We start from the raw sequence: 26,236 nt of genomic DNA on the forward strand, positions 1-26,236 counted from the left end.
TATAGTACAGCAAACTGAAAGGGCTCAAAAGCAGACTATAAAACACCAATCAATCAGAAAAAGATAACCGAATAAAAAATAGGCAAAAGATGTATATAAGCACATTAGAAAGAGGAGCTGCTGATAAATTCATTAAAAACTTCCATCTTAGGTATCAGAGTAACGCAAATTAAAACAATTCTTCTAACATCATGTTAGAAGAAAAACCAAGTCATTGTCCAACAGGGGAGAAGTTAATTATAATTAATATTTAACTATTAATTGTAATAGTTAAATATTAGCCTTTAAAAATTATATTTTCAAAGAATCCTTAATATATCGAAATGTTTATGCTGATTTATCAAGTTTATAAAGCATATAATTACATATATAAAAAAGGATGAACGAATGGGATAATACAAGTACAACCTGGAATTAAAAAAAATTCTATTTCTGTATTTTCAAGTAGCTCACATGCAGTCCTCTTTATACACATATACTAACCAGCCTCTATGCTAAGAAGCTAACATTAGGCATATGACTTTGTTTCACATTACCTAGGGGTGGAGGATAAGATGTGACAGGTGGGTGGAGTCCGGTTCCTGATCCCTGCCCAGGATTTCCAGTGCTTCCCTGGGATACGTTGCTGTGGGGATCGTTGGCAGTTGTTGCATTGTTACCAGTGCAGGAAGTCCCACCTCCAGTATCAGAATCTTCAATATTGCCACCACTGTTACATCCAGCTCCGCAACCTTTCCTAAGCCTAGGAACAAATAACAGAGTAAAAAGCATTATCCCAAGATCACTTCAAAATGGGTATTTTATTCTTTCTCCAGCTATTCTGAACTGCTAATGCTACTAATGTTTACCTTTTAAGGCTTTATGGTGCAATCAATATTAGAAACAAAAAAACTCATACGTTTTCAAAGAATGGCTTTAGAACTATAACCCTCATATTCACTGTCTCAAATCTTTCCAATTTACTTCACTTTTATATACTTTATTATCTGTCCTGTACCACGATAGAGCTGTATATAACTCAGTTGTACCATTAACATCAAAACAATATGGTACTGGTACCAAAACAGAGACCAATGGAACAGAACAGAGGCCTCAGAAGCAATGCCACACATCTACAACCATCTGATCTTTGACAAACCTAACAAAAACAAGCCATGGGGAAAGGATTCCCTGTTTAATAAATGGTGTTGGCATAACTGGCTAGCCATGTGCGGAAAACAGAAACTGGACCCCTTCCTTACACCTTACACTAAAATTAACTTCGTATGGATTAAAGACTTAAACCTGAGACCTAACACCATAAAAACCCTAGAAGAAAACCTAGGCAAAACCATTCAGGACATAGGTATAGGCAAGGACTTCATGATTAAACACCAAAAGCAATGGCAACAAAAGCCAAAATAGACAAATGGGATCTAATTAAACTTAAGAGCTTCTTCACAGCAAAAGAAACAATCAGAGTGAACCAGCAACCAACAGAATGGGAAAAAAAATTTTTGCAATCTACCCATCTGACAAAGGTCTAATATCCAGAATCTACAAGAAACTAAAACAGATTTACAAGAAACAAACAAACCCATTCAAAAGTGGGCAAAGGATACGAACAGACACTTTTCAAAAGAAGACATAGATGAGGCCAACAGACATGAAAAAATGCTCATCATCACTGGTCATTAGAGAAATGCAAATCAAAACCACAGTGAGATACCATCTCACACCAGTTAGAATGGCGATCATCAAAAAATCTGGAGACAACAGATGCTGGAGAGAATGTGGAGAAATAGGAACGCTTTTACACTGTTGGTGGGAGTGTAAATTCGTTCAACCATTGCGGAAGACAGTGTGGCAATTCCTCAAGGACCTAGAAATAGGAATTCCATTTGACCCAGCAATCCCATTACTGGGTACATACTCAAAGGATTATAAATTGTTCTATTATAAAGACACACGCACACATATGTTCATTGCAGCACTGTTTACAATAGCAAAGACCTGGAACCAACCCAAATGCCCTTCAATGATAGACTGGACAAAGAAAATGTGGCACATATGCACCATGGAATACTATGCAGCCATAAAAAACAATGAGTTCATGTCCTTTGCAGGGATGTGGATGAATCTGGAAACCATCATTCTCAGTAAACTGACACAAGAAGAGAAAACCAAACACTGCACATTTTCACTCATAGGTGGGTGTTGAACAATGAGAACACATGGGCACAAGGAGGGGAACATCACACACTGGGGTATGTTGGGGGTTGGGGCGCTGGGGGAGGGATGGTGGGGGGTGGGGAGGTTGGGGAGGGATAACACTGGGAGAAATGCCTGATGTAGGTGACAGGGGATGGAGACAGCAAACCACCACGGTATGTGTGTACCTATGTAACAATCCTGCAAGATCTGCACATGTACCCCAGAACTTAAAGTCCAATAAAAAAAAAAGGTTTTTCATGGCTGAATGCATTTTGTATAATCAGCCAACTGTTTGGAAATTTTTGTAACTTTTTCATTTATTTTAATTAAATTTCAAAAAAGAAAATCACAGCTGGAAACAGAATTGTTGTTGTTGTTCTTTTTTTTTTTCTTTTTTGGTACAGAGTCTTACTCTGTTGGCAGGCTGGAGTGCAGTGGTGTGATCTCAGCTCACTGCAACCTCTGCCTCCTGATTCAAGCGATTCTCTTGCCTCAACCTCTCAAGTAGCTGGGACTACAGGCGCCTGCCACCACACCCAGTTTAATTTTTGTATTTTTAGTAGAGATGTGGTTTCATCATGTTAGCCTTGTGATCTGCCCACCTCGGCCTTCCAAAGTGCTGAGATTACAGGTGTGAGCCACCATGCCCAGCCTGGAAACAGCATTCTTACCAGTGCCAATGTCTGTTCAGTTACTCTGAAGTATGTAACCCCTGAAAACCTAATTTATTTATACCATTAATATAGTGTACTTGAAGAGAGGTGCTGAAATCATTTTTCCTATTTTTAAAACATGGAGAGTGGCTAGGCAAACAAGGACAATTGGGTACTATATGCCATTTTTCTTAAAGGGAAAGAATTTCTTTAAGTAATTATAATATATTAAATATTTTTTGGAAAGAAAATTTCTTTGAACACTCTCATGGCTTATATTCTGCCTGCTGTTTGGGCAGAGATAAAACATTCGAGAGTTTGCTGCTTTAGTTGCCAGATTTGGTTTTCCTTAAGCTACATATAAGAATCTGAACAACCCTTAAGAAAAGGAAAATAATGTTCTACAAAGTTTCTTCACCATCCAAACTATGATGTTCCTACTCCACACATCATCATTTACTAGACAAAAGACAGAGAAAAAATTCATGTGAATACTTGAAAACACTCTAGATTTCAGATCTGAGTGAGAATGTATTGTTAAAAAGGCAGCAGTGTCTCTGCATTGCCATCAAGTCTCAACATGTACAGAGTGCTCCCCCTAGTGTTGAAACAGAATGGTAAACTAGAAAAAGTAATCCACTTACATGTTGTTTTTCTCTTAATTCCCTGTCTGTATAGAACAAATACCCACATACTCTAATAGTCGCAATGTAAAATAGAAAGTAAAAAAAATAATAATAATAATAATTAAAATAAAGGGAATTTTCCAAGATTCTATCAAGTAACAGAGCAATGGTTCTTAACCACAGTTATATATCAGATTTATCTAATAAGATTTTGATAAGAATGTTCAGATTCTACTTCTTGAAGTTCAGAAATAATGGGTTCATAATGTACCATGGCACCTGTAGTTTTTTTCTACAAGCTTCCCAGGTGACACTACTGCACATGCCTAGATTAAGAGGGTCAGGGACACACCAGCACTGAATAATACAACCCCTTGGCTCACCTGTGCCAGGTTGACACTATGAAGTTCCTGATATTTCCCAAGCTGATAGGACCCCCAAGAATGTCTTTAAGCTGTTCATGGCTGTCAGAGTAAGAAGTTGTCAGGGGTGAGACAAAGATTGGGTAGCCAATAGGTTGATCACAAGATGAGTTTATCATGTTTCTCAGGGCTTGCTTTGCATTTTGGATGCTACCTCTCTCTGGGTTACGGTTACGTAGAAAAACAAGCTCCTGCTGTTGACCCGCCCAAAGACCTCGGACACATTCCTTATTCACCTGAAAACCAGAACACAAGGGAATCAGGTCAAGGGGCCAAGAATAAAATTCACAGAAACAGAAGGGCAGAAATGGGAGGAATACAAAAGATATTACAATAACTAGCTGTGAAAAGCAGGAAACAAATATAAGTAGGACACGTTTAAATAAGAGGTAACCAATCTCCCTTTGTCATTAGCAGGTTGCTAAATAATAAGCATCTATAGAGCTCTTTCTTCATGCTCTGTCTTTAAAAGTATCAAGTAAATGACGCTAATTTAGTTTTTTAAATTGGCAAACTACTCAATTTTATAAATAAGACAATAGAAACGAGAGATAAATATTTAGGGTTGAAAAAATGTTTATGACATATATCAGTTGATTAAATAATGTAAATTAAAAAAATAAATAACTACAAACTATCAAAATTTCAGAAATGAAGCCTCTTAAAGCCCTGAGATGTTTAAAAAAACAAGGAAAAGTTAGAATGAACTATTTAACTTCTGATGTCTATTAAGTACATAGTATGCTATCATTTTGCAACCTAGGAATCATATCATATTAGCAATATGGTGCTGACTTTTTACAAAGAGATGCTGCCCAAATTGCATATATAAAAGATATAAGATCTGCCATTTAATGGATACAAAACTGTCAAAACTGAAATAACCAAAAATTTTAAGGCTTTAAGGCACATGAGAAACTTTCAGAGGACAGAATAAAGTACTCAAAAAAGTAAGTCAAATTAAGTGCTCATAAACAACAAAGACTAACGTAGTATGGGCATTACATTTTTTCTGTGAAAAAACTTTCAATCACTTTTTAAAAGTTTAGATCAAGGCTGGGTGCAGTGGCTCACGCCTGTAATTGTACCACTTTGGGAGGCTGAGTCAGGTGGATCACTTGAGCCCAGGAGTTCGAGACCAGCCTGGGCAACACAGCAAAACCCCGTCTCTACAAAAACACAAAAATTAGTCAGGCATAGTGGTGCATGCCTGTAGCCCCAGCTTCTCGAAAGGGTGAGGTGGAGGATCACCTGAGCCGAGGGAGGTTGAGCCTGCAGTGAGTCGTGATCACACCACTGCACTCCAGCTTGGACCACAAAGTGAGACTCTGCCTCAAAAAAAAAAAAAAAAAAGTTTAGATCAAGTTATTCAACTTCTATTTTTTGGACACAAATAATACCTCACTTACTTTAATGACTCTGAAGCTCAGGTAGCGTCTGTTGAGCATGATGATTTTATATTCATTGGTGCCATCATCCATGACATGCCGCAGAGCAAGCAAGGAGGGAGAGTTGGCAAGTACTGCGCTCCGCCATGCAGGGTCCCCTTCATGGGCTATTACGAGGTTTTTCTCATGAGATACAATGGCTTCATAGAGCACAGTAGGGTCATCATATTCATCTGGAGAAGTAAAATGATCCTAAACACAAAAATAATATATAAATTTTTAAAGGAAAATAAGAAAATTGATAACTTCTATAGTTACTAAGTGAAAGTTCTTAAAAACTGGTTTAATATGAATACTTCCATGCATGTTAATATTATTAGAGATAAATTATAGATTCTTAATCATACCCAGGTTAGGAATTAGCTCATTACTGCTATACTATTTTTATAAATTCCTTAATTCAACCCTCTCCTCTAAGTTCTAGATGAAGAAATATCATTTCTGGTTTTTATGTTTTCTTTGTTTTTCTCTTTCAAGTTGGTTTTTCCTATCTTTGATCATTATTTTTTTCTGTTGAAGGATTATTTCACTACTAAGTAAGTAAGGCTAAAACTATATAAGGTCTCTAGACTGTGTTTCCTTTTAACTAGATACTTTTCATATAAAGCCATATCTCTAGAACAAGTTCTAATATATCACTTTATCCTGTCTCTTACCTAGTTAAGATATGGCTCAAAGCCCTGGGCTTTGAGCACAGATTTGGGGTCCTAGTCCTAGAGAGGTTGGTAAAGTTTTCTCCGAAAAGCCTCTTGGTCTTAATAACTACTCATTCATTTGATAGTTATGCAGTATCTACCATGTACAAGACTCTATGGCAGGTAGCATGGATGAAACGAAGAAGTATATAAAATGTGTCTCCCTATTATAAACGTACACATTAACAGGGACAGGACATATACAGAAATACTCATAACACAAATCTGCAGTTTTGAAATGGTATATTAAAGAAATGTAAATATTATAAGCTGCTTTCATATTTATAGTTGGGAGGTTGACAAATCTCTGTATCCACGTAAAGTAACCCATATGCACTCAAGTCAACTGACCAGAATTTGTGCTATGTGAAAGGAGAAGAATGACAGTGAGAAGGGAATACCCTTAAGGATACAGCCTGTTAGCTGGGGGGGTTGAGGTATGTGAGATAATACAGTACCCATAAATAATGCCTCAACATGTAAAATGTTCTACAAAACATTATTTCATTGGAATCTTACAACAATCTTGTCAAGTAGATTGAATAGATAATACCTGCATTTTACATGTTTAAAAACTGAAGCTTACGGAGGCATAGTTACTTCCTAAGTTTAGGAAGTTAGTAAATGGCAGGCAGAAGATTTTGGACCTTGAAGACTGGTATTCTGAAATAACTCAGTTAGATAAAGAAAAAAGAATAAAAGAAATTAACAGAATCTTTGAGGAATATGGGATTATGTAAAGCAACCAAACTTACCAATTAATGACATTCCTGAGAGGAGGTAGAAAAGTAAACAACCTGACAAACACATTTGAGGGAATAACTCAAGAGTATTTCCCTAATCTTGCTAGAAAGGTAGACATCCAGGTACAAGAAATCTGAGAACAGCTGTGAGGTATTATAAAAACGGATCATCACCAGGGTGTCTAAGGTCAACACTAAACAAAGAATCTTCAAGGCAGCTAGAGAAAAAGGTCAGATCACACACAAAGGGAACCCCATCAAGTTAATAGCAGACTTCTCAGAAGAAACTTTATAAGCCAGGAGAGATTGGGGCCTGTTTTTAGCATTCTTAAAGAAATTCCCACCAAGAATTTCATATCCTGCCAAACTAAGTTTCATAAGTGAAGGAGAAATAAAATCTTTTCCAGACAAGCAAGTGCTAAGGATATTACCTCTTGACCAGCCTTACAAGAGATCCTTAAGGGAGTTCTAAACATAGAAACAAAACAATAATACCTGCTACCACAAAAACACACTTAAGTACATAGCCCACAGACCCTATAAAGCAACCACACAATAGAACTATGAAGCAACAAGCTAACTACTTCATGATAGGACCAAAGTCTCACATATCAATATTAACCTTGAAGGTAAATGGTCTAAACACTCCACTTAAAAGACACAGAGTTGCAAGGTAGATTAAAAAAAAAAAAGATTCATTTGATTGGTGTCTTCAGGAGACCCATCTCACATGCAATGACAGTGACAGGCACAAAGTAAATAGCTGGAGAAAGATTTTTTTTTTTTTTAAAGACAGAGTTTTGCTTATTGTTGCCCAGGCTGGAGTGCAATGGCATGATCTTAGCTCACTGCAACGTCTACCTCCCAGGTTCAAGCAATTCTCCTGCCTCAGTCTCCTGAATAGCTGGGACTATAGGTGCATGCTGCCACGCCTGCCTACTTTTTGTATGTTTAGCAGAGATGGGGTTTCACCATGTTGGCCAGGATGCTCTTGATCTCCTGACCTCATGATCTCTCCACCTCGGCCTCCCAAGGTGGTGGGATTACAGGTGTGTGCCACCGCACCTGGCCGTCGGAGAAAGATTTATCATGCAAATAGAAAACAAAAAAGAGCAGGGGTTACTATTTCTATAACAGATAAAATAGACTTTAACAGTAAAAATGGACACAAAAGGTCATTACATAATGATAGAGGGTTCAATTTAAGAAGAAGACCTAACTATCCTACATACATATGCACCCAATATTGCTGCACCCAAATTCATAAAACAAGGTTTTCTTGGCCTACAAAAATAAGCCACATAGTGATAGTAGGAGACTTCAAAGTCCCACTGATAGTGTTAGATCATTGAGACAAAAAACTAACAAAGAAATTCTGGACTTAAATTTGACACTTGGCCAACTGGATCTAATAGACGTCTACAGAATACTTCACCCATCAACCATAGAATATATATTATTTTCATCTGCACATAGAACATACCCTATGATTGACCACATGCTTGGCCAAAAAGCAAGTTTCAATTAATTAAAAAAATCAAAATCATAGTAATCATACTCTGGGGCCACGGTGGAATAAAAACAGAAATCAATACCAAGAAGGTCTCTCAAAACCACACAACTACATGGAAATTAAACAACTTCCTTGTGAATGACTTTTGTATGAAGAAATTAAAGTAAAGCAGAAATTTAAAAAATTCTTTGAAATAAACAAAAACAGAGATACAACATGCCAAAACCTTCAGGATGCAGCAAAGGCAGTGTTAAGAGGAAAGTTTATAGTGCTAATTGCCCTTATCGAAAAGTTAAAAAGATCTCAAATTAACAATCTAACACCACACCTGGAGGAACTAGAAAAACAAGAACAAACAAATTCCAAATGCAGTGGAAGAAAAGAAATGAGAGCAGAACTCAATAAAATTGAGACACAAAGACCCACATAAAGAATCAACGAAACCAAAAGTTGGTTCTTTGAGAGGATAAACAAAAACAGACCACTAGCTAAACAAAGAAAAGAGAGAAAATCCAAATAAGCACAATCAGAAATGACAAAGGTGACATTACACCTGATTCTACAGAAATACAAAAGATCATCAGAAACTATTACGAACAGCTCTATGCACACAAGCTAGAAAATCTAGAGGAAATGGATAAATGCCTAGAAAGACACAGTCTCCCAAGATTAAATCAAGAAGAAATCAAAACCCTGAACAGACAAATACTGAATTCTGAAATTGAATCAATAATAATAATAATTAAAAAAAAACCTACCAACCAAAAAGCCCCAGATAAGATTCATTCACAGTTGAAGTTACTGAATGTATAAAGAAGAGTTGGTACCAATTCTAAGGAAACTATCACCCCAACCCACTACAAAAAAAAAAAAAAAAAAAAAAAAAGAACAAGGAAGGAATCCTCCCAACTCATTCTATGAAGCCAGTATCATCCTGATACCAAAAACTTGGCAAAAACACAGTGAAAAAAGAAAACTACAGGCCAATATCCTGATGAACATACACAGAAAAATCCTCAACAAAATACTAGTGAACTGAATCCAGCAGCACTTGAAAGTTACTTTACCACAATCAAGTAGGCTTCATTCCTGGGATGCAAGGGTGATTCAACAATATACAAGTCAATAAATGTGATTCACCACATAAACAAAATTAAAAACAAAAACTATATAATCAGCTTAACAGATGAAGAAAAAGCTTTTAATAAAACCCAACACCCCTTCATGTTAAAAACCCTCAACAAACTAGGCACTGGAGGAACAAACCTCAAAATAACCATCTATGACAAATCCATAGCCATCATACTGACTGGGCAAAAACTGGAAGGACCCCCCTTGAGAACCAGAATGAAACAAGGATGTCCACTCTCACCACTCTTATTAAACACAGTACTGAAGTCCTAGCCACAGCAATCAGGCAAGAGAAAGAAAAAAAGGTATCCAAATAGGAAAATAAGTCAAAGTATCTCTCTTTGCTGCTAATGTGATTCTATACCTAGAGAACCTAGAAAACTCTACCAAAAGGTTCCTAAAACTGATAAATGACTTCAATCAAGTTTCAGGATACAAAATCAGTGTACAAAAATCAGTAGCATTTCTACAAACCAGTAACATTCAAGCTGAGAACCAAATCAATAATGCAATCCCATCTACAATGCATACACACAAACACACACGCTAGAATACATCTAACCAAGGTGGCAAACGATCTCTACAAAGAGAACTACAAAACACTGCTGAAGGAAATCAGACATGACACAAATGGAAAAACCTTCCATGGGTTATGGGCCGGATGAAATCAATACTGTTAAAATGACTATACTGCCCAAAGCAATCTACAGCTTCAATGCCATTCCTATCAAGCTACCAATGTAAATTTTCACAGAATTAGAAAAAACTATTCTAAAATTATATAGAACCAAAAAAAGAGCCTGAACAGCCAAAACAATTATAAATAAAAAGAACAAAACCAGAGGTATCACCTTACCTAACTTCAAATTATAAGGCTACAGTGATCAAAACAGCATGGTACAGGTAAAAGACAGACACACAAACCAATGGAACAGAATGAAGAATCCAGAAATAAAGCTGTACTCCTGCAGCCATTTGAGCTTCAACAAAGTTGTCAAAAATATGCAATGGAGAAAGGATTCCCTATTCAATAAATGGTGCTAGGGTAGCTGGCTAGCCATTTACGAAATGAAACCGGACTCCTACCTTTCACCACATACAAATATTAACTCAAGATGGATTAAAGATTTAGATGTAAAAACTTAAAATATAAGAATCCTAGAAGAAAATCTAGGAAGCACCATGTTGGACATCAGCCGTGGTAAATAATTTATGACCGAGTCCTCAAAAGCAATTGCAACAAAACCAAAAACTGACAAATGAGATCTAATTAAACTGAAGAGCTTCTGCACAGGAAAAGAAGATGTCAACAAAGTTAAACTGACAACCTACAGGAGGGGAGAAATTATTCACAACTATGCATCCGACAATGGTCTAGTACCCAGAATCCATAAGGAACTTAATTCAATAAGCAAACAACAACCATATTAAAAAGTGGGCAAAAGACAAGAACAGATACTCCTCAAAATGAGACATATACGCAGCAAACAAATGTTGAAAAAAAATGCTCAACAAGAAGAATCATCAAAGAAATGCAAATCAAAACCACCATCTCATACCAGTCAGGATGACTATTATTAAAAAGTCAAAAAAACAAAAGAGGCTGGTGATGCTGAGGAGAAAAAGAAATGCTTATACACTGTTGAAATGAATATTGGTTCAGTCACTGTGGAAAGCAGTTTGGAGATTTCTCNAACAGAACTACCATTTGACCCAGCAATCCCATTACCAGTATATATCCAAAAGAAAGTAAGTTGTTCTACCAAAAATACACATATACTCTTATGTTCACTGCAACACTATTAACAATAGCAAAGATGCAGAATCAACCTAGGTGCCCATCAATGGTGAACTGAATCAAGGCAACAATGTATATATACACCATGGAATACCACGCAGCCATAAAAAGGAATTAAGTAGCTTCCTTTTGCGGCAATATGGATGTGGATGGAGGCCATTATCCTTAGCAAATTAGGATAACTCTTAGAAGGTTCCCCTTTTCTAGGAATTGCCTTGCCTTTAGCTAATGGAACTGCCTGTGTCGGCGCATCCTTCTCTGTATGAGGTGGAAGGTAAGGAGGTACACAGCATAAGTTTTGGAGATATTGCTAATTTCAGAATTTCTTCTAGAATCCAGCTAAAACACATTTTGCGCAGCTACTTCCCTTTTCCATCCCACTTCTAAACACTTCTCTACAAACACTTCTTGAGTGCGCCCCTCAATTAATCTCTTGCACAAGAGTCCTGGACTCTAACCTGTTTCTACACCACTTGATCTAAGACAGCATTCATAATATACTGTAGTGACAAGCAGTTCTTCACTTCTGTATATTGTACACCAACTCTCCTAATTTTTCTTTTAAACACTGAGTTCACATTTTCCTATACAAGCAGATAGCCAAGATGTCATATGATGTGCTGTCTTTTAGCAAATAGTTCTATTAGGAAAGGAATGCCATCTTTTTGTAAAGTAGTATTTTTACAATTAGTTGAATGAAAAAAAAAAAAAGTCCAGACATAGGCAATAATATTTTTATTATTTTTTTCTACTTGAGACAGGATCTCGCTTTGTCACCCAGGCTGGAGTGCAATGGCAGGATTGTAGCTCACTGCTACCCTGACGGCCTTTGCTCAAGCAATCCTCTCACTTTAGTCTCCTGAGTACAGGCACACACCCCCATGCCAGCTGATTTTTAAAAAAACTTTTTGTAGAGACAGGTCTTGCTATGTTGCCCAGGGTGATCTCAAACACCCAGGCTAAAGCGATCCTCCTCCTACCTCGGCCTCTCAAAGTGCTGGGGTTACAGGCGAAACCCACTATACCTGGCCAATAACCATATTCTTAAGAAAATGAACAAAAAGTTGGAAATTATCAGGCATTCCCAAAGTGGAAAATGTTGAAGCTTGTTTAAATATCTCGTTGCACTGGCTTTAAAATGGTTGAATGAATGTGAAGTTCTATGTACACGGAAAACCGTGAGATGCCTCTGTATGTGGTAATTTGGAAAGATGTCCACGTCATATTAAATGAAAAAAATAGCATGTTACAATTAATTTGTCCAGCAAAATTGCATTTTTAAAAAGGAACATATCACACATGTAGACGGAAATATATGTGCTTAGAAGAAATCAGAAAATATATATCAAATTACTGTCAGTGATTGTTTCTTGGGGGTATCGTACAAGAATATGAAGTGATGAAAAGATGTTTATTATTGGGTAATGTTTACTTTTTAAGAATATTAAAGAGATAATGTTATCAGTTTTACTGGTAAAAGTTTTCAGAAGAATTTTAGGAATATACTTGAAATGTTATAAGCATATGCATAGGATATACTACTTTTTTAGAACAATGAAACTCATTCATTAAACAAACATTTACAGGCCACTGTACCAAGCAAGGAGTAGAAAGATTAATTAGAAATTATTTTTGTCCTCAAGGATATCACAGACTATAAAATTTTCAGCACATTATCATATGTAAACTAATTTGGATTTTGATTGGTTTATTTTAGTTCTAACAATTATGTAATCTTCAAAGAGCACTAATAACAAAGGAAAATAAATAAGGAGGAAAGATATTTTACAAAATAATTAAATAGAGGATGAGAAAGAGAACAGAAGAAAAAAGTAATTTGCTTAATCTGAGTTTTGATTAATCTACAAAACTGGGATGAAAATAACTTTCTGGGTTGTAGTGATCTAATGCATATGAAAGTGCTGTGTACATGTAGGGTACTACGCAATAGTAAATACTACACAGATCATAACAGTTTCTTATTAGGGTTGTTTTTTTTTTTTAGAAACAAGGTCTTGCTCTGTTGCTCAGGCTGGAGTGCAGCAACACGATCATAGCTCACTGTAACCTCAAACTCTTGGACTCAAGCAATCTCCCATCTCAGCTTCCCAAGTAGCTTGGACTGAAGGCATGGGATACCCTGCCTGGCTAATATTTATGTTTCTTTTTTGCAGAGGCGTGGTTTCACTATGTTGACCAGGCTGGTCTCAAACTCCTGGCCTCAAGAGATCCTCCCACACCAGCCTCCCAACATGTTGGGATTACAGGCGTTAGGCACCACGTCCAGCAGATCATAACAGTTTCAATTAACAGAAAGTAAGCACATGTAATACATAAGGTTGAAGGAAGGTGGGGAAAGAACTAGAAAGAAAAAAGTTCAAAAACACCTATGAATTACTAAAAGTACATCATCAAAGACCATGTCTGAAAGGCAAAGGTTAACAGAAATTTGTATTTTCAGCTTTCTGGAAACAGAATCTTTTTAAAAGTCAAGTTTGAAATACAATTCACAATAAAATTCACCCATTTGAAGTGTACAGTTAGATGAATCTTGACAAATGTGCATACCCAGGTAACCACTGCTGCAATCTAGATAGAGAGCATTTCCATCCTGCCTCTTGCATTTACTCTCTAAACTCCAAGCAACCACTGATCTACTGTTTGTTATTAGTTCTTTTTATTCCTGAGTAATATTCTGTTGTGTGAATATACCATAATTGGTATGCCTGTCTGCTTATGGACATTTGAGTAGTTTCCAGTTGGAGGTTATTATGAATAAAAACTCTATAAACATTTGTGCTTGTCTTTGTGTAGACATATGCAGTTGACCCTGAAACAATGCAGGGGTTAGGGGTGCCTACTCCCTATGCACTCTAAAATCCATGTGTAGCCTTTGACTCCCCAAAAACGTTAACTACAAACAGCTTACTGTTGACTGGAAGCCTTTCCAATAATATAGTCAATTAACACATATCTTGTATTTTATACATATTATATACTGTATTCTTATAATAAGTAAGCTAGAGAATAGAAAATATTAAGAAAATCATAAGGAAGAGAAAATACATTTACTATTCATCAAGTGGAAGTGGATCATCATAAAGTTCTTCAGCTTTGTCATCTTCACATTTGGACTAGGCTGAGAAAGAGGAAAAGGAGGGGTTGGTCTTGCAGTCTCATCTCAGAGGTGGCAGAGGTGGAGGAGGTGAAGGAGAGGAAAGAGAAGCAGGCACACTTAGTGTAACTTTACCAAAAACATTACACTTTTCTGACATTTTTCCTTTCTCATTTCTTTAAGAATGTTTCCATATAGGACCAATTCTTCTTCTACCTTTTGCTTTAGTTTTAGTGCCCATATCACAGAAGGGTCCATGCTGTAAAATAAGTCAAAAGCAGTCTTGAATAATCAGAATCATTCCGCCAGACTGTGTAAAGTCAACTTGTTTTCTGGTGCTGCTTCTTTGTCTTCCACATCATCTGGCACTGGTTTGGGAGCACTCATCTCCATCAAGTCATCTTCTGTTAATACTTATGGTGGGGTCTTTAATAGCTTTTTAATTTCTCCGAGAGTCACACCTTGTAACCCTTCATCCCCTACTTTTTTTTTTTTTCCCATATCCACAATCTCATGATTTCCTTGATTGGCTCTGTCATAAATCCTGTGAAGTCATGTACAACATCTGGACACAGTTTTCTTTAGCAGAAATTTATTATTTTGGGTTTGATGGCCTTCATGGCTTTTTCTACAACAAAAATGGCATTTTCAATGGTGTAATCTTTCTAGACTTTCATGATGTTCTTTCACGGCTCTCTTTCACAGCACTGGCAATCCTTTCCATTGAGTACCGTGTGCAATGAGCCTTAAAAGTCTTTATCATACCTTGATCTGGAGGCTGAATTAGAGATGCTGTTGGAGGCAAGGAGACCACTTCCACACCTTCAGTGTTGAACTCATGAGGTTCTGGGTGGCCAAAGGTACTGTCCAGTATCAAAAGAACTTTAAAAGAAGGTCCTTTACTGGCAAGGTACTTTCTGACTTCAGGGACAAGGCATCGGTAGAACCAATCCAGGAAAAAAAGGCTCTCTTTGTCTAGGCCTTCTTGTACAATGAAAATAGCAGGTAGTGTTTATTTTTTCCCTTCAAGATTTAGGAGTCTGCAGCTTTATAGGTAAAGACAGTCCTGATCATAAACTCCACTGCATTTGCACAAAACAGTAAACTTAGCTTACCCATTCCTGCCTTAAATTCTGGTGCTTGCTTCTCTTCCTTCCTAAAAAACGTCCTTTGTGGCTCCCCCAATCCCACTCCTGCCACAGAATAGGGCACTTTCACCTGCATTAAAGAGCTGCACAGGCAGATATCCTTTCTCCTCAATGATCTTCTTAAAGGCATCTGGGAATTCATTTGCTGCCTCTTCCTTGGCAGAAGCTGCTTCGCCTGTTATCTTGACATTTTAAAGCCAAAGCTCTTTCTAAAATTATCAAGCCATCCTTTGCTGGCATTAAACTCCAGCTTTAGATTCTTCACCTTCCTTTTGCTTTAATTTGCCATACAATGACTTCACTTTTTCTTGAATCATATTAGTGTTTATAGGCATGCCTTTCTTACAGCAATCCTGCATCCAACATAAAAGTTGTATTTTCAACACGAGATGAAAAGGTATTATGTAAAATGTGCAAGGTTTTCCACCTGTTGGTGTAGTAACAGTGGAAGCTTTACAAATTTTTTCCACGCTGGTCCCTAGGATGGATTCACTTATCCAGGAATGGTGGGCAACCAGTTGCAGACCTCAGTCTATGGCATGTATCAAGCAACTCAACGTTTCCTTTTAATGTTACTTTTCTCTGCTTCTTGAGAGCCCTTTCAGCAACACTAGTGGCACTTTGTATGGGTCTCATGGTGTTATTCAAGGTTTATGGTACTGCACTAAACACAATGAGAAATACATGAGAATTGCAAGAGATCACTTTTTATTGAAATACACAATTTACTGGAAAGGCGAACTGCTCACACAGAGATGATTAGTGTCATATGGCATTTTAAGCATACTCCCAACATCTGAGCTCACTGCAGTAGCAACAGAAGGGACTATGAAATTACTGTAGTCGTATAATATTAATATGTACCACAGTTAACTTTATGCAGTTACAATTTAATACTACATCTTTGTTTGTTTACATTTCTCTCAACTGCAGATGGTGCCATGTATAGTCTATAAGTGTTTTTGTAAGTTTTGATAAATTTTAACTTTTTATAATAGATTTCTATGTTTTATGGTAGCAAATAATAAAACAAACTAGTATCCATGTATTTGTATGCATTCATGACATACCTAAGTTTGTCTTATTTTATTGCTATTTCTAGGCTTTGTAGTTCATGTTTTTCAAATTGTTCATGTTTTGTAAATCGATTGTAGTTCATGTTTTGCAAATCTCCAAAAAAGTTTCCAATACATTTACTGAAAAACAAATCTGTGTATAAATGTACCTATGCAGTTCAAACCTGTGTTGTTCAAGGGTCAACTGTACTTTCATTCTCTTGTGTAAACATCTAGAAGTAGAATTGTTGGGTTGTAAGGTAGATGCATATATCCTTTATTTTAGTATATAAGCCTATTGTTCACTTGTATGGATTTTCATGAGCCTGTGAACTTTGGCAATGACCAGTACTAATTTACACATCTATAATTTCCTGCCTGAGGAATCCTCATAGACAACCCAATGCCTTGCTCAAAGTGATGATCAATAAATGGCTGTTGTTTACGACTTCATAGGTTAATCTCCATCTTCCTAGAAGGTATATCAGAATTAAGAAACTTCTCCAGGTTGCATTACATTCTCCACCTCTTCTCCTCCCCTCAGCCCTCCATGGCTCCTGGGTTCCAATTCTACATCCTCACCTCCCTGTTTATAACTGTTATCAGTCCTGGCTAATGATGGGAGAGTGCTATATCCAAGTGTGTTGGGCCAGAATATAAAGTAGAGAATCATTGATATTGGCAGTAATGCCACAGCCAAAGGAATATTTAAGGAAAGAGACCTGGCAGCAATAGGCAAGAGAGTGCTTGTAAGAAGAGACTAAGGGCAGGCACCCAAGGCATCAGAGGCTTTAAATTCTGTTTAATCTCAGACAAATTCAGATAAAATATCTGTCATAACACTTATTATTAATTAAATAAGTTTATCAGAAGCTATTAGAAAATTATGCTATAAAAAAGAGAGTATTTCTTATAAAGCAGATATATACCTGGTACCTTTCCAGAAATATCTAAGCTTTAAAAACATTTTAATCTGAAGTAATTATCTTTTTGAAAATGCATTGAATTTTGTCTCAAAACTCTAAAGCTAGTCTGAAGATGGACAATTCTATTTGATCCCAAATCAGTATTTCCCCCATCATCCTCAAATAGTGTTCCATTTTTCACAGAGATTTTCAAATAACGTATCCCTTATTAGTAATGTTCCTAAAGAAAGTGAGATTGTTAATTTAATTCTCACACTTTAGATTGTACTAAAATGACTTGAAGAGTAAGCCACAATTTGGGAGCAAAAGATTCAATTAGATTTCAGCACTACAGATACACTTTAATGAGTCTTATTGTGGGGTCTCTGTCATCAGATTTAATGACCATTGTCCCATGGAATGATTAGAGGAACAAGTGCTAGTACTTAATTTCACAATATATTCTTGCAATAATCTAGGGCTTTACAATGCATTGTGGAGCTCACTTTTAATGTCATTACCCTACTAAGATATTTAGCTAAACCTAAGTCTGTCTTAACCATCTATTATTCTATATAACACATGGAATGAAATTCATCATTCAGTAACAGCAGCACTTGTAACACTCCTGAAGTATTACTATATTACATTTAGAGTCGGCTAATATTCATACAAGAAATAGACAGGAATTACAACCATATGAAGTCAAAACAAGTATTATGGGGTCCAAGGATCTTTACTTATAGCTTATAAATAATTTTTCCTTTTCTTCACATTTCATACCTGTATCAGTCACTCTCTAATGTTAATATTCAAATTTACTATTAGAAACATAGGTTCAGGTTTTAAAGATTTAAAATATCTTGTCATGAAATCACACTTTTCTTTATTCAGATCAGAATATTTCTCAAAACGTTCCTAAAACACATAACTTGGAAGTTGATATGGTTTGGTTGTGTCCTACCCAAATCTCATCTTGAATTGTAGTTCCCATAATCCCCAGGTGTCCTAAAAGGGGCCTGGTGAATCATGGGAGCAGTTACCCCCATGCTCCTGTTCTCATGATAGTGAGTGAGTTCTCATGAGAGCTGATGGTTTTATAGGGGTTCCCCCCCTTTTACTCAGCACTTCTCCTTGCTGCTGACATGTGAAGTAGGATGTGTCTGCCTCCCCTTCTGAATGACTGTAAGTTTCCTAAGGCCTCCCTACCCCTGTGAAACTGTGAGTTAATTAAACCTCTTTCTTTTATAAATTACCCAATCTCAGGTAATCCTTATAGCAGCGTGAGAACGGACTAATACCGAAGTCACTTGAAGAAGGATCAGTAAACACCAGTAATGAATTAGAAAAATCTCATCTTCTTACCTGATGAAGTTTAATGGACATACGGATCCCAGGGACTACTACTTTCCTTAGCAATTCCATATCAGCAAAGATCCATTCATCTCGAATTGAAGAAATACGGAAATCTCCTTTAAATAGGGCATGCAATCCATAGAGGAATGACTCTAAATTACTGTTAAGATTGGAGATAAAAGTTCACACGTTTTGACAAAGGTCTTCCATGACACTAATTCTTACATCTGGGTGTGCATCAGAATCACCTGGGAGTGTTTTGAAAATACAGATTCCAGGAACTAACATCAGGACCCTGAACCAGAATCACAAGAGATAGGGTCTGTTCAACCTGGGACCCTTATTTATGAACCACTGTGAGTCCATGAAAATAAACAATAAGCAAAGAGCCCATAAGTTAAAATAAATTAAGAAAAGCTTAAGGGAAAACATGTAGTTATTAAAGAAAAAATTCAAAATATGTGGTATTTCTTAATTCTGATTCATTTGGATGTATATGTTAGGAAATCCAGTTTAGATTTAGAGTTTCCAAATCTAACATATGGCTATGTCAAAAGTATAAATACCCTGTACAAAGACTGCAAGGAAATATGAAAAAATAGAAATAAATGAATTTATTTTAAAAAATAGATGTAAACAGGAGGAGACCAATCAAAATTCATGGGGTAGTTATATTTTAAAATGTCTTAAATTCATTATATTCTCATTATCAGTGGCTATCCACACATGTGTGAATATTTTTTTTGTTGTTGTTGTTGTTGTTCTTATTGCCCAGGGTGGAGTGCAGTGGTGTGATCTTGGCTCACTACAACCTCTGCTTCCTGGGTTCAAGTACTTCTCCTGCCTCACCCTCCCAAGTAGCTAGGACTACAGGCACTCACCCAACACCATGCCCGGCTAATTTTTATATTTTAGCAGAGATGAGGTTTCACCATGTTGGCCAGGCTGGTCTCAAACTCCTGACCTCAGGTGATCCACTTGCCTTGGCCTTCCAAAGTGCTGGGATTACAGGCGTGAGTCACCATGCCCAGCCACATGTGTGAATTTTAAAAACCAGCTCTGTTAACCAGTTAGGACAACTCAACTCTGTCTAAGAAGATGATAGATAGAAATATAAAATATAAAAAGACTTTACAATAAATTAGCATAGAATACATGCTTCCATGAAAAATGATTTTAGATTTAGGTTATACAGCTTCCCATACTCTCTTCCTCAGAACAGAAATGCCTTCTTTACCTGGACATATGGTGGGATGCAGTCCCCAAAGCTCTCCGTCCAAGTACACAGAGTCCATAACAGAGAGTCACCAGGGAAGAATCTTTGTCCACATCCAGTGGCTTTAAAAAACAAAGAACATTAGTTATCAGAAAGGTATACAAGTATTTAACAAATCATAAATCTAATTAACATAGAGAAATCATAAAAAATTCAAAAAGTACATAATTTCTATCCCTCAAAATAAGCTTAGTAATAAAACAGTATGAAATGAAGCATGAATGTGTATGGGGATACACATATCCTTAATAAAAAAAATTTCATAATAATGGAACACAATTAAAACAAAAAACTGACAATATTATAAAATACTAGGATTTTAGCTAAAGATTTCAAAGGACTTACCGAGATTACTGATATTACCCTCTTCTAAAAATATGGTATTTCTATCTATTAGCTGCTTATTTTTTTTCTCAATTACTCATTTCTGACCATAACTTGAAATGCAGGCTATTAGTGGCAGCTGTGTTTGCCTATTAGTGACTATAAACATAGTAAAGAAAATCAAGTTGATATTCATAAAATGTTTCCCCTCAACCTTTTCATTTTTTAACAATTGCATGCCTTACAATTGAAAGAAGCTAGTAACTCTCCTGTTTCTCCCTCTAAGAAAGCCCAAATAATAATCACTGATCACCTTATATAATACTAAAGAGTGTCTCAGTTACCAAAAAAAAAAACAATCGAGGGCATTGCTTCTCAAAGTATAGTCCTAAGACAAGCAGCATTAACACCAACTGGAAACTAGTTAGAAATGCAAATCTCTGACCACTCCAGATCTCTGAAATCAAATTCCGAAGGTGGAGTTCAGCAATCACTCTTCAGGTGATTCTAATGCATGCTAAAGGTGAAGAATCAATGATACAGGCTAATAATTAGCTTAATTATTCTAACTTTGCCGATGGTATTTATTTTTTGCTTTATAAACCATTAACTTATAAACACAACAGGGGAGCAGTCTAAGATATTAATTTACTACTGATTGGTTAATTATCATTAACGCAATAATTTAATTAATGGCAATTGTGTTAGAGATGTCCTAGTTGCTTGCCAGTTAGATTGTTTCTAAAGACGTATTACCTCGTATAGCACCTACTCTAGTTTCATTAAGTAGGCATTTTGAAAAAAATTTGAGGTCCAGGATGTAAAACAGTAAATAAAGAGTATGAGAGTACTAGTTTGAAGAAATACAAAAGAAAAATAAAAGAGAGTAGGTGTAGACTTGAAGCCGTATAAAGAAAAAATACTAATGGTAGTTACAGTGGGTGATTTTCATTCTTTTTTTCTTCTTCCCTATCTCCCTTCCCCTGTTAACTTTATGGGCTAAAAATACATTGTTTCTGTGATGAGAATTGTTTTTTTAATTCAGCTCAGGTTTACCTCTGCCAAGACGATGCAATAGAGACCACATTTACCCCCCTACTTGAAACAGCCAAAGAACTGGGCAGAATACATGAAACAACAGTTTTCAGCCACTGGAAACTAGTCCCTGAGAGACAGGAAAAAAATGAGGTAGCCTTACAATTGACTGAGCTTACTACATAGAGAGTTCCCAGACCACAGCACAAGAAAGGGGAGCACAGATTGAGCCAGAGGCCTCGGAGTCAGCTGGAGCTCACAGGGCAGAATGCTAGAGAGGAGAGAGTGAGGCAAGGGAACTTGGAGATCTGCACAGAGTGCTGATAAGCACCGCAAAGAGGACTTGAGACTGAGAAAAGAATCATCTGAAAAGAACCGAAAGGAACAATGGAAAACCTTGGCTAGAACACTCAGGATGTATTGTCTTGGTCATGGGGAAGAATTAGCCCCGGACTAACAGCTACTCTGGTTCCTGCAAAGCAAGCCCTGAAAGAATCAAACTGTCTCCAAAGAATGTAACTGTGTCACAAAATGAAGTTCAAGGATTATTTACAGAAATACATAAATATCCACCACCCTTGATGGTAAAATTAATCAAGTCTGGCATCTAATAAAAAAATTGACAGGCATGCAAGTAGCAGGTAAACAGGAACCATAATAAGAATAACAATCAATTAACCACTCAATCAAAACTGACCCACAACTGACACAGATGTTAGGCATAACCCACATGGATATTAAAACAACTATTTTAACTATATTCCATAAGCTCAAGAAGGCGGAGGAATAACTGAGCAAGTTAAATGCAGCAAGATTTGTAGAAAGGACCTAAATCAAACTTCTAGAGATAGAAAATGAAGCAATGTCTGAGATAAAAAGTATACTGGGTGGGATCACTGGCATACTAATTCAGAAGAAAAGATAAATGATCTCAAAAACTTAGCAATAGAAACTATGCAAAATAAAATAGAGAAAAAAGACTGAAAATAAATGAACAGGGCACCAGGGAGCTGTAGGATAATTGAGCAGCCTAATATAAACATAATTGGAGTTCTTGCAAAAAGGGGAGAGGAAAACAGAAAAAACTATTTTTAATAATAATGGAGGGAGCGTCTTGGAGTAATCCAACTCCAATCCTTGTTGATAAGGAGAACAGAGAACCAGGCACCTGTATGGCTACTAAGGATAGGCTGAAGCTGGGGTCTGGGCCTTATGACTGAGAAGACTGTTAAAGCAAAAACCTCTATTCCTGCCTCGACAACACCTAGCCAGAAGTAGAAAATTGCTCCCCTTTTAATCCTATAGATTTTTAAGAATTTTGACCTGCCTGAGGAGCACCAGATTGCATACCTCCCCTCGAATGGAGGCCCTCTGGTGGTTCTGGATGGGACAGAGAACTGGAAAAGATGTTAACCACTGGGGTCCCCCCTCACCAGGGAAGATGCCCTCTCTACCACAGGAATCCAGTTTGTTGCAGTCTCCTTCAATCATTCTGTTGATCATGAATGTTTGCTGTATTATACCATAGATATTTATATTTCTTAGTGCTTTATAGTTTGTATTAATAAAGCATTTCTTTAATAAATTTTTTAAAATGATGGAAAGTCCCCAAATCTGAAGAAAATGATGTACCTACAGATTCAAGAATCTCAATGGACTTCAAGAACAAGAAACAGGTGGCTGGCAAAATGGCCAAATAGGAACATCTCTGGTCTGCAGCTCTCAGCGGGATCAACACGGAAGGTGGGTGATTTCTACATTTCCAACTGAGGTACCTGGCTCATCAGGGACTGGTTAGACAGTAGGTGCAGCCCACGGAGGGCTAGCTGAAGCAGGGCGTTGCCTCACCTGGAAAGCACAAGGGGTCAGAGAACTCCCGCCCATAGTGAAGGGAAGACATGAGCGACTGTGCCATGAGGCACAATGCCCAGATACTACGCTTGTCCCAGGGTTTTCACAGCCCACAGACCAGGAGATTCCCTCACGTGCCTACACCAGCAGTGCCCTGGGTTTCTCATTTGGGCAAATACCGAAGTAGCTGCAGGAGCTTTTAATCATACCCCAGTAGAGCCTGGAACACCAGTGAGACAGAACCGTTCACTCCCCTGGAAAGGGGGCTGAAGCCAGGGAGCCAAGTGGTCTAGCTCAGCAGATCCCACTGCCATGGAGCCTAGCAAGCTAAGACGCACTGGCTTGAAATTCTCATTGCCAGCACAACAGTCTGAAGTCGACCTGGGACAGCTCGAGCTTGGTGGGGGGAGGGGCATCCACCATTACAGAGGCTTGAGTAGGCGGTTTTCCCCTCAATGTGCAAACAAAGCCACTGGTAAGTTAGGACTGTCTGTCCCTTAGCAGAGCCCCAAAGCAGTGCCACAAAGCCACTGCAGCCAGACTGCCTCTCTACATTCCTCCTATCTGGGCAGGACATCTCTGAATGAAAGCAGTCCCAGTCAGGGGCTTACAGATAAAAGTTCCATCTCCCTGGGACAGAGCACCTGGGGGTAAGGGGAGCTAGGGGCGCAGCTTCAGCAGACTTAAACATTCCTGCTGGCTGGCTCTGAAGAGAGCAGCGGATCTCCCAGCACAGCACTCAAGCTCTGCTAAGGGACAGACTGTCTCCTCAAGTGGGTGTCTGACTGCTGTACCTCCTGACTGGGAAACACCTCCCAGCAGGGTTTGACAGACACCGCATACAGGAAAGTTCCACTGGCATCTGGCAGGTGCCTCTCTGGGACAAAGCTTCCAGAGGAAGGAACAGGCAGCAATCTTTGCAGTTCTGCAGCTTCCACTGGTAAAACCCAGCAAACGGGGTCTAGAGGAGACCTCCAGCAAACCTGCAGCAGGGGGACCCAACTATTAGAAGGAAAACTAACAAACAGAGAGGAATAGCATCAACATCAACAAAATGAATGTCCACACAAAAACCCCATCCGACAGTCACCAGCATCAAAGAACAAAGGTAAATAAATCCACAAAGAGGAGGAAAAACCAGCACAAAGAGGCTAAAAATTCCAAATATCAGAACACCTCTTCTCCTCAAAGGGATCACAACTCCTTACCAGCAAGGGAACAAAACTGAATGGAGAATGAGTTTGATGAACTGACAGAAGTAGCCTTCAGAAGGTGGTAATAACAAACTCCTCTGAGCTAAAGTTGCATGTTCTAACCCAATGCAAGGAAGCTAAGAACCTTGAAAAAAGGCTAGAGTAATTGCTAACTAGAATAAATAGTTTAGAGAAGAACATAAATGACAAAGGTGAAAAACAGCACAAGAACTTCGTGAAGCATACAAAAGTATCAATAGCTGAATTGATAAAGCAGAAGGAAGGATATCAGAGATTAAAGATCAACTTAATGAAACAAAGTGTGAAGACAAGATTAGAGAAAAAAGAATGATAAGGAACAAACAAAGTCTCCAAGAAATATGGGACTATGTGAAAAAACCAAACCTACGTTGGTGGACTTAAAAGTGATGGGGAGAATGAAACCAAGCTGGAAAACACTCTTCAGGATATTATCCAGAACTTCACCAAACTAGCAAGACAGGCCAACATTCAAATCTAGGAAATACAGAGAACACCACAAAGATACTCCTTGAGAAGAACAACCCCAAGACACATAATCATCAAATTCACCAAAGTTGAAATGAAGTAAAAAATGTGAAGGGCAGCCAGAGAGAAAGGTCAGGTTATCCACAAATGGAAGCACAACAGACTAACAGTGGATCTCTCTGTGGAAATCCTGCAAGCCAGAAGAGAGTGGGGGCCGATATTCAACATTCTTATAGAAAAGAATTTTCAACCCACAATTGCATATCCAGCCAAACTAAGCATTATGCTTCTCCTTGAAGCAAATGAGAAATAAAATCCTTTACAGACAAGCAAATGCTGAGAAATTTTGTCACCACTAGGCCTGCCTTAGAAGAGCTCCTGAAGAAAGCACGAAATATGGAAAGGAAAAACCAATACCAGTCACTGCAAAAACATAACAAATTGTAAACTGCATCAACTAACGGGCACCCCTCCCCACCCCACACACAAAAAGCTAGCATCATAATGACAGGATGAAATTCACACATAACAATATTAACCTTAAATGTAAACAGGTTAAATGCCCAATTAAAAAAACACAGACTGGCAAACTGGATAAAGAGTTAAGATCCATCAGTGTGGTGTATTCAGGGGATCCATCTCATGTGCAAAGACACACATAGGCTCAAAATAAAGGGATGCAGGAGTATTTCCCAAGCAAATGGAAACCAAAAAAAGGCAGGAGTTGCAATCCTAGTCTCTGAGAAAACAGACTTTAAACCAACAAAGATCAAAAGAGACAAAGAAAGGCATTACATAATGGTAAAGAGATCAATGCAACAAGAAGAGCTAATTATAATAAATATATATGCACCCAATACAGGAGCATCAAGATTCATAAAGCAAGTTATTAGAGACTTACAAAGACTTAGACTCCCACACAACAACAGTGGGAGACTTTAACAACCCACTGTTAATATTAGACAGATAAACGAAACAGAAAATTAACAACGATAGTTAGGACTTGAACTCAGCTGTGGACCAAGTGGACCTAATAGACATCTACAGAATTCTCCACCCCAAATCAACAGCATATACATTCTTCTCAGCACCACATAGCACTTGTTCTAAAACTGACCACATAATTGGAAGTAAAACACTCCTAAGCAAATCCAAAAGAATGGAAACCATGACAGTCTCTCAGAACACAGTGCAATCAAATTAGAACTCAAGATTAAGAAACTCACTCAAAACTGCATGACTACATGGA

General features: G+C 37.6%; 1 protein-coding gene across 2 annotated transcripts in view; it reads right to left on the reverse strand.

The window, feature by feature from the left end:
* PCNX1 (pecanex 1) overlaps positions 1-26,236 on the reverse strand; it is a 205,961-nt gene that overhangs the window by 8,379 nt on the left and 171,346 nt on the right. For both annotated transcript variants that reach the window (XM_017528758.2, XM_017528759.2), the window contains 5 exons: positions 20,039-20,139; positions 18,811-18,961; positions 5,304-5,534; positions 3,856-4,130; positions 537-742 (listed from right to left, as the gene is read on the reverse strand). In XM_017528758.2, the coding sequence (XP_017384247.1) occupies positions 537-742; positions 3,856-4,130; positions 5,304-5,534; positions 18,811-18,961; positions 20,039-20,139 (964 nt within the window). The remainder of the gene's footprint in view (positions 1-536; positions 743-3,855; positions 4,131-5,303; positions 5,535-18,810; positions 18,962-20,038; positions 20,140-26,236) is intronic.

This window comes from Cebus imitator, unplaced genomic scaffold (genome assembly GCF_001604975.1).
Source record: "Cebus imitator isolate Cc_AM_T3 unplaced genomic scaffold, Cebus_imitator-1.0 Scaffold54, whole genome shotgun sequence".
NCBI classification, from domain to species: Eukaryota; Metazoa; Chordata; class Mammalia; order Primates; family Cebidae; genus Cebus; species Cebus imitator.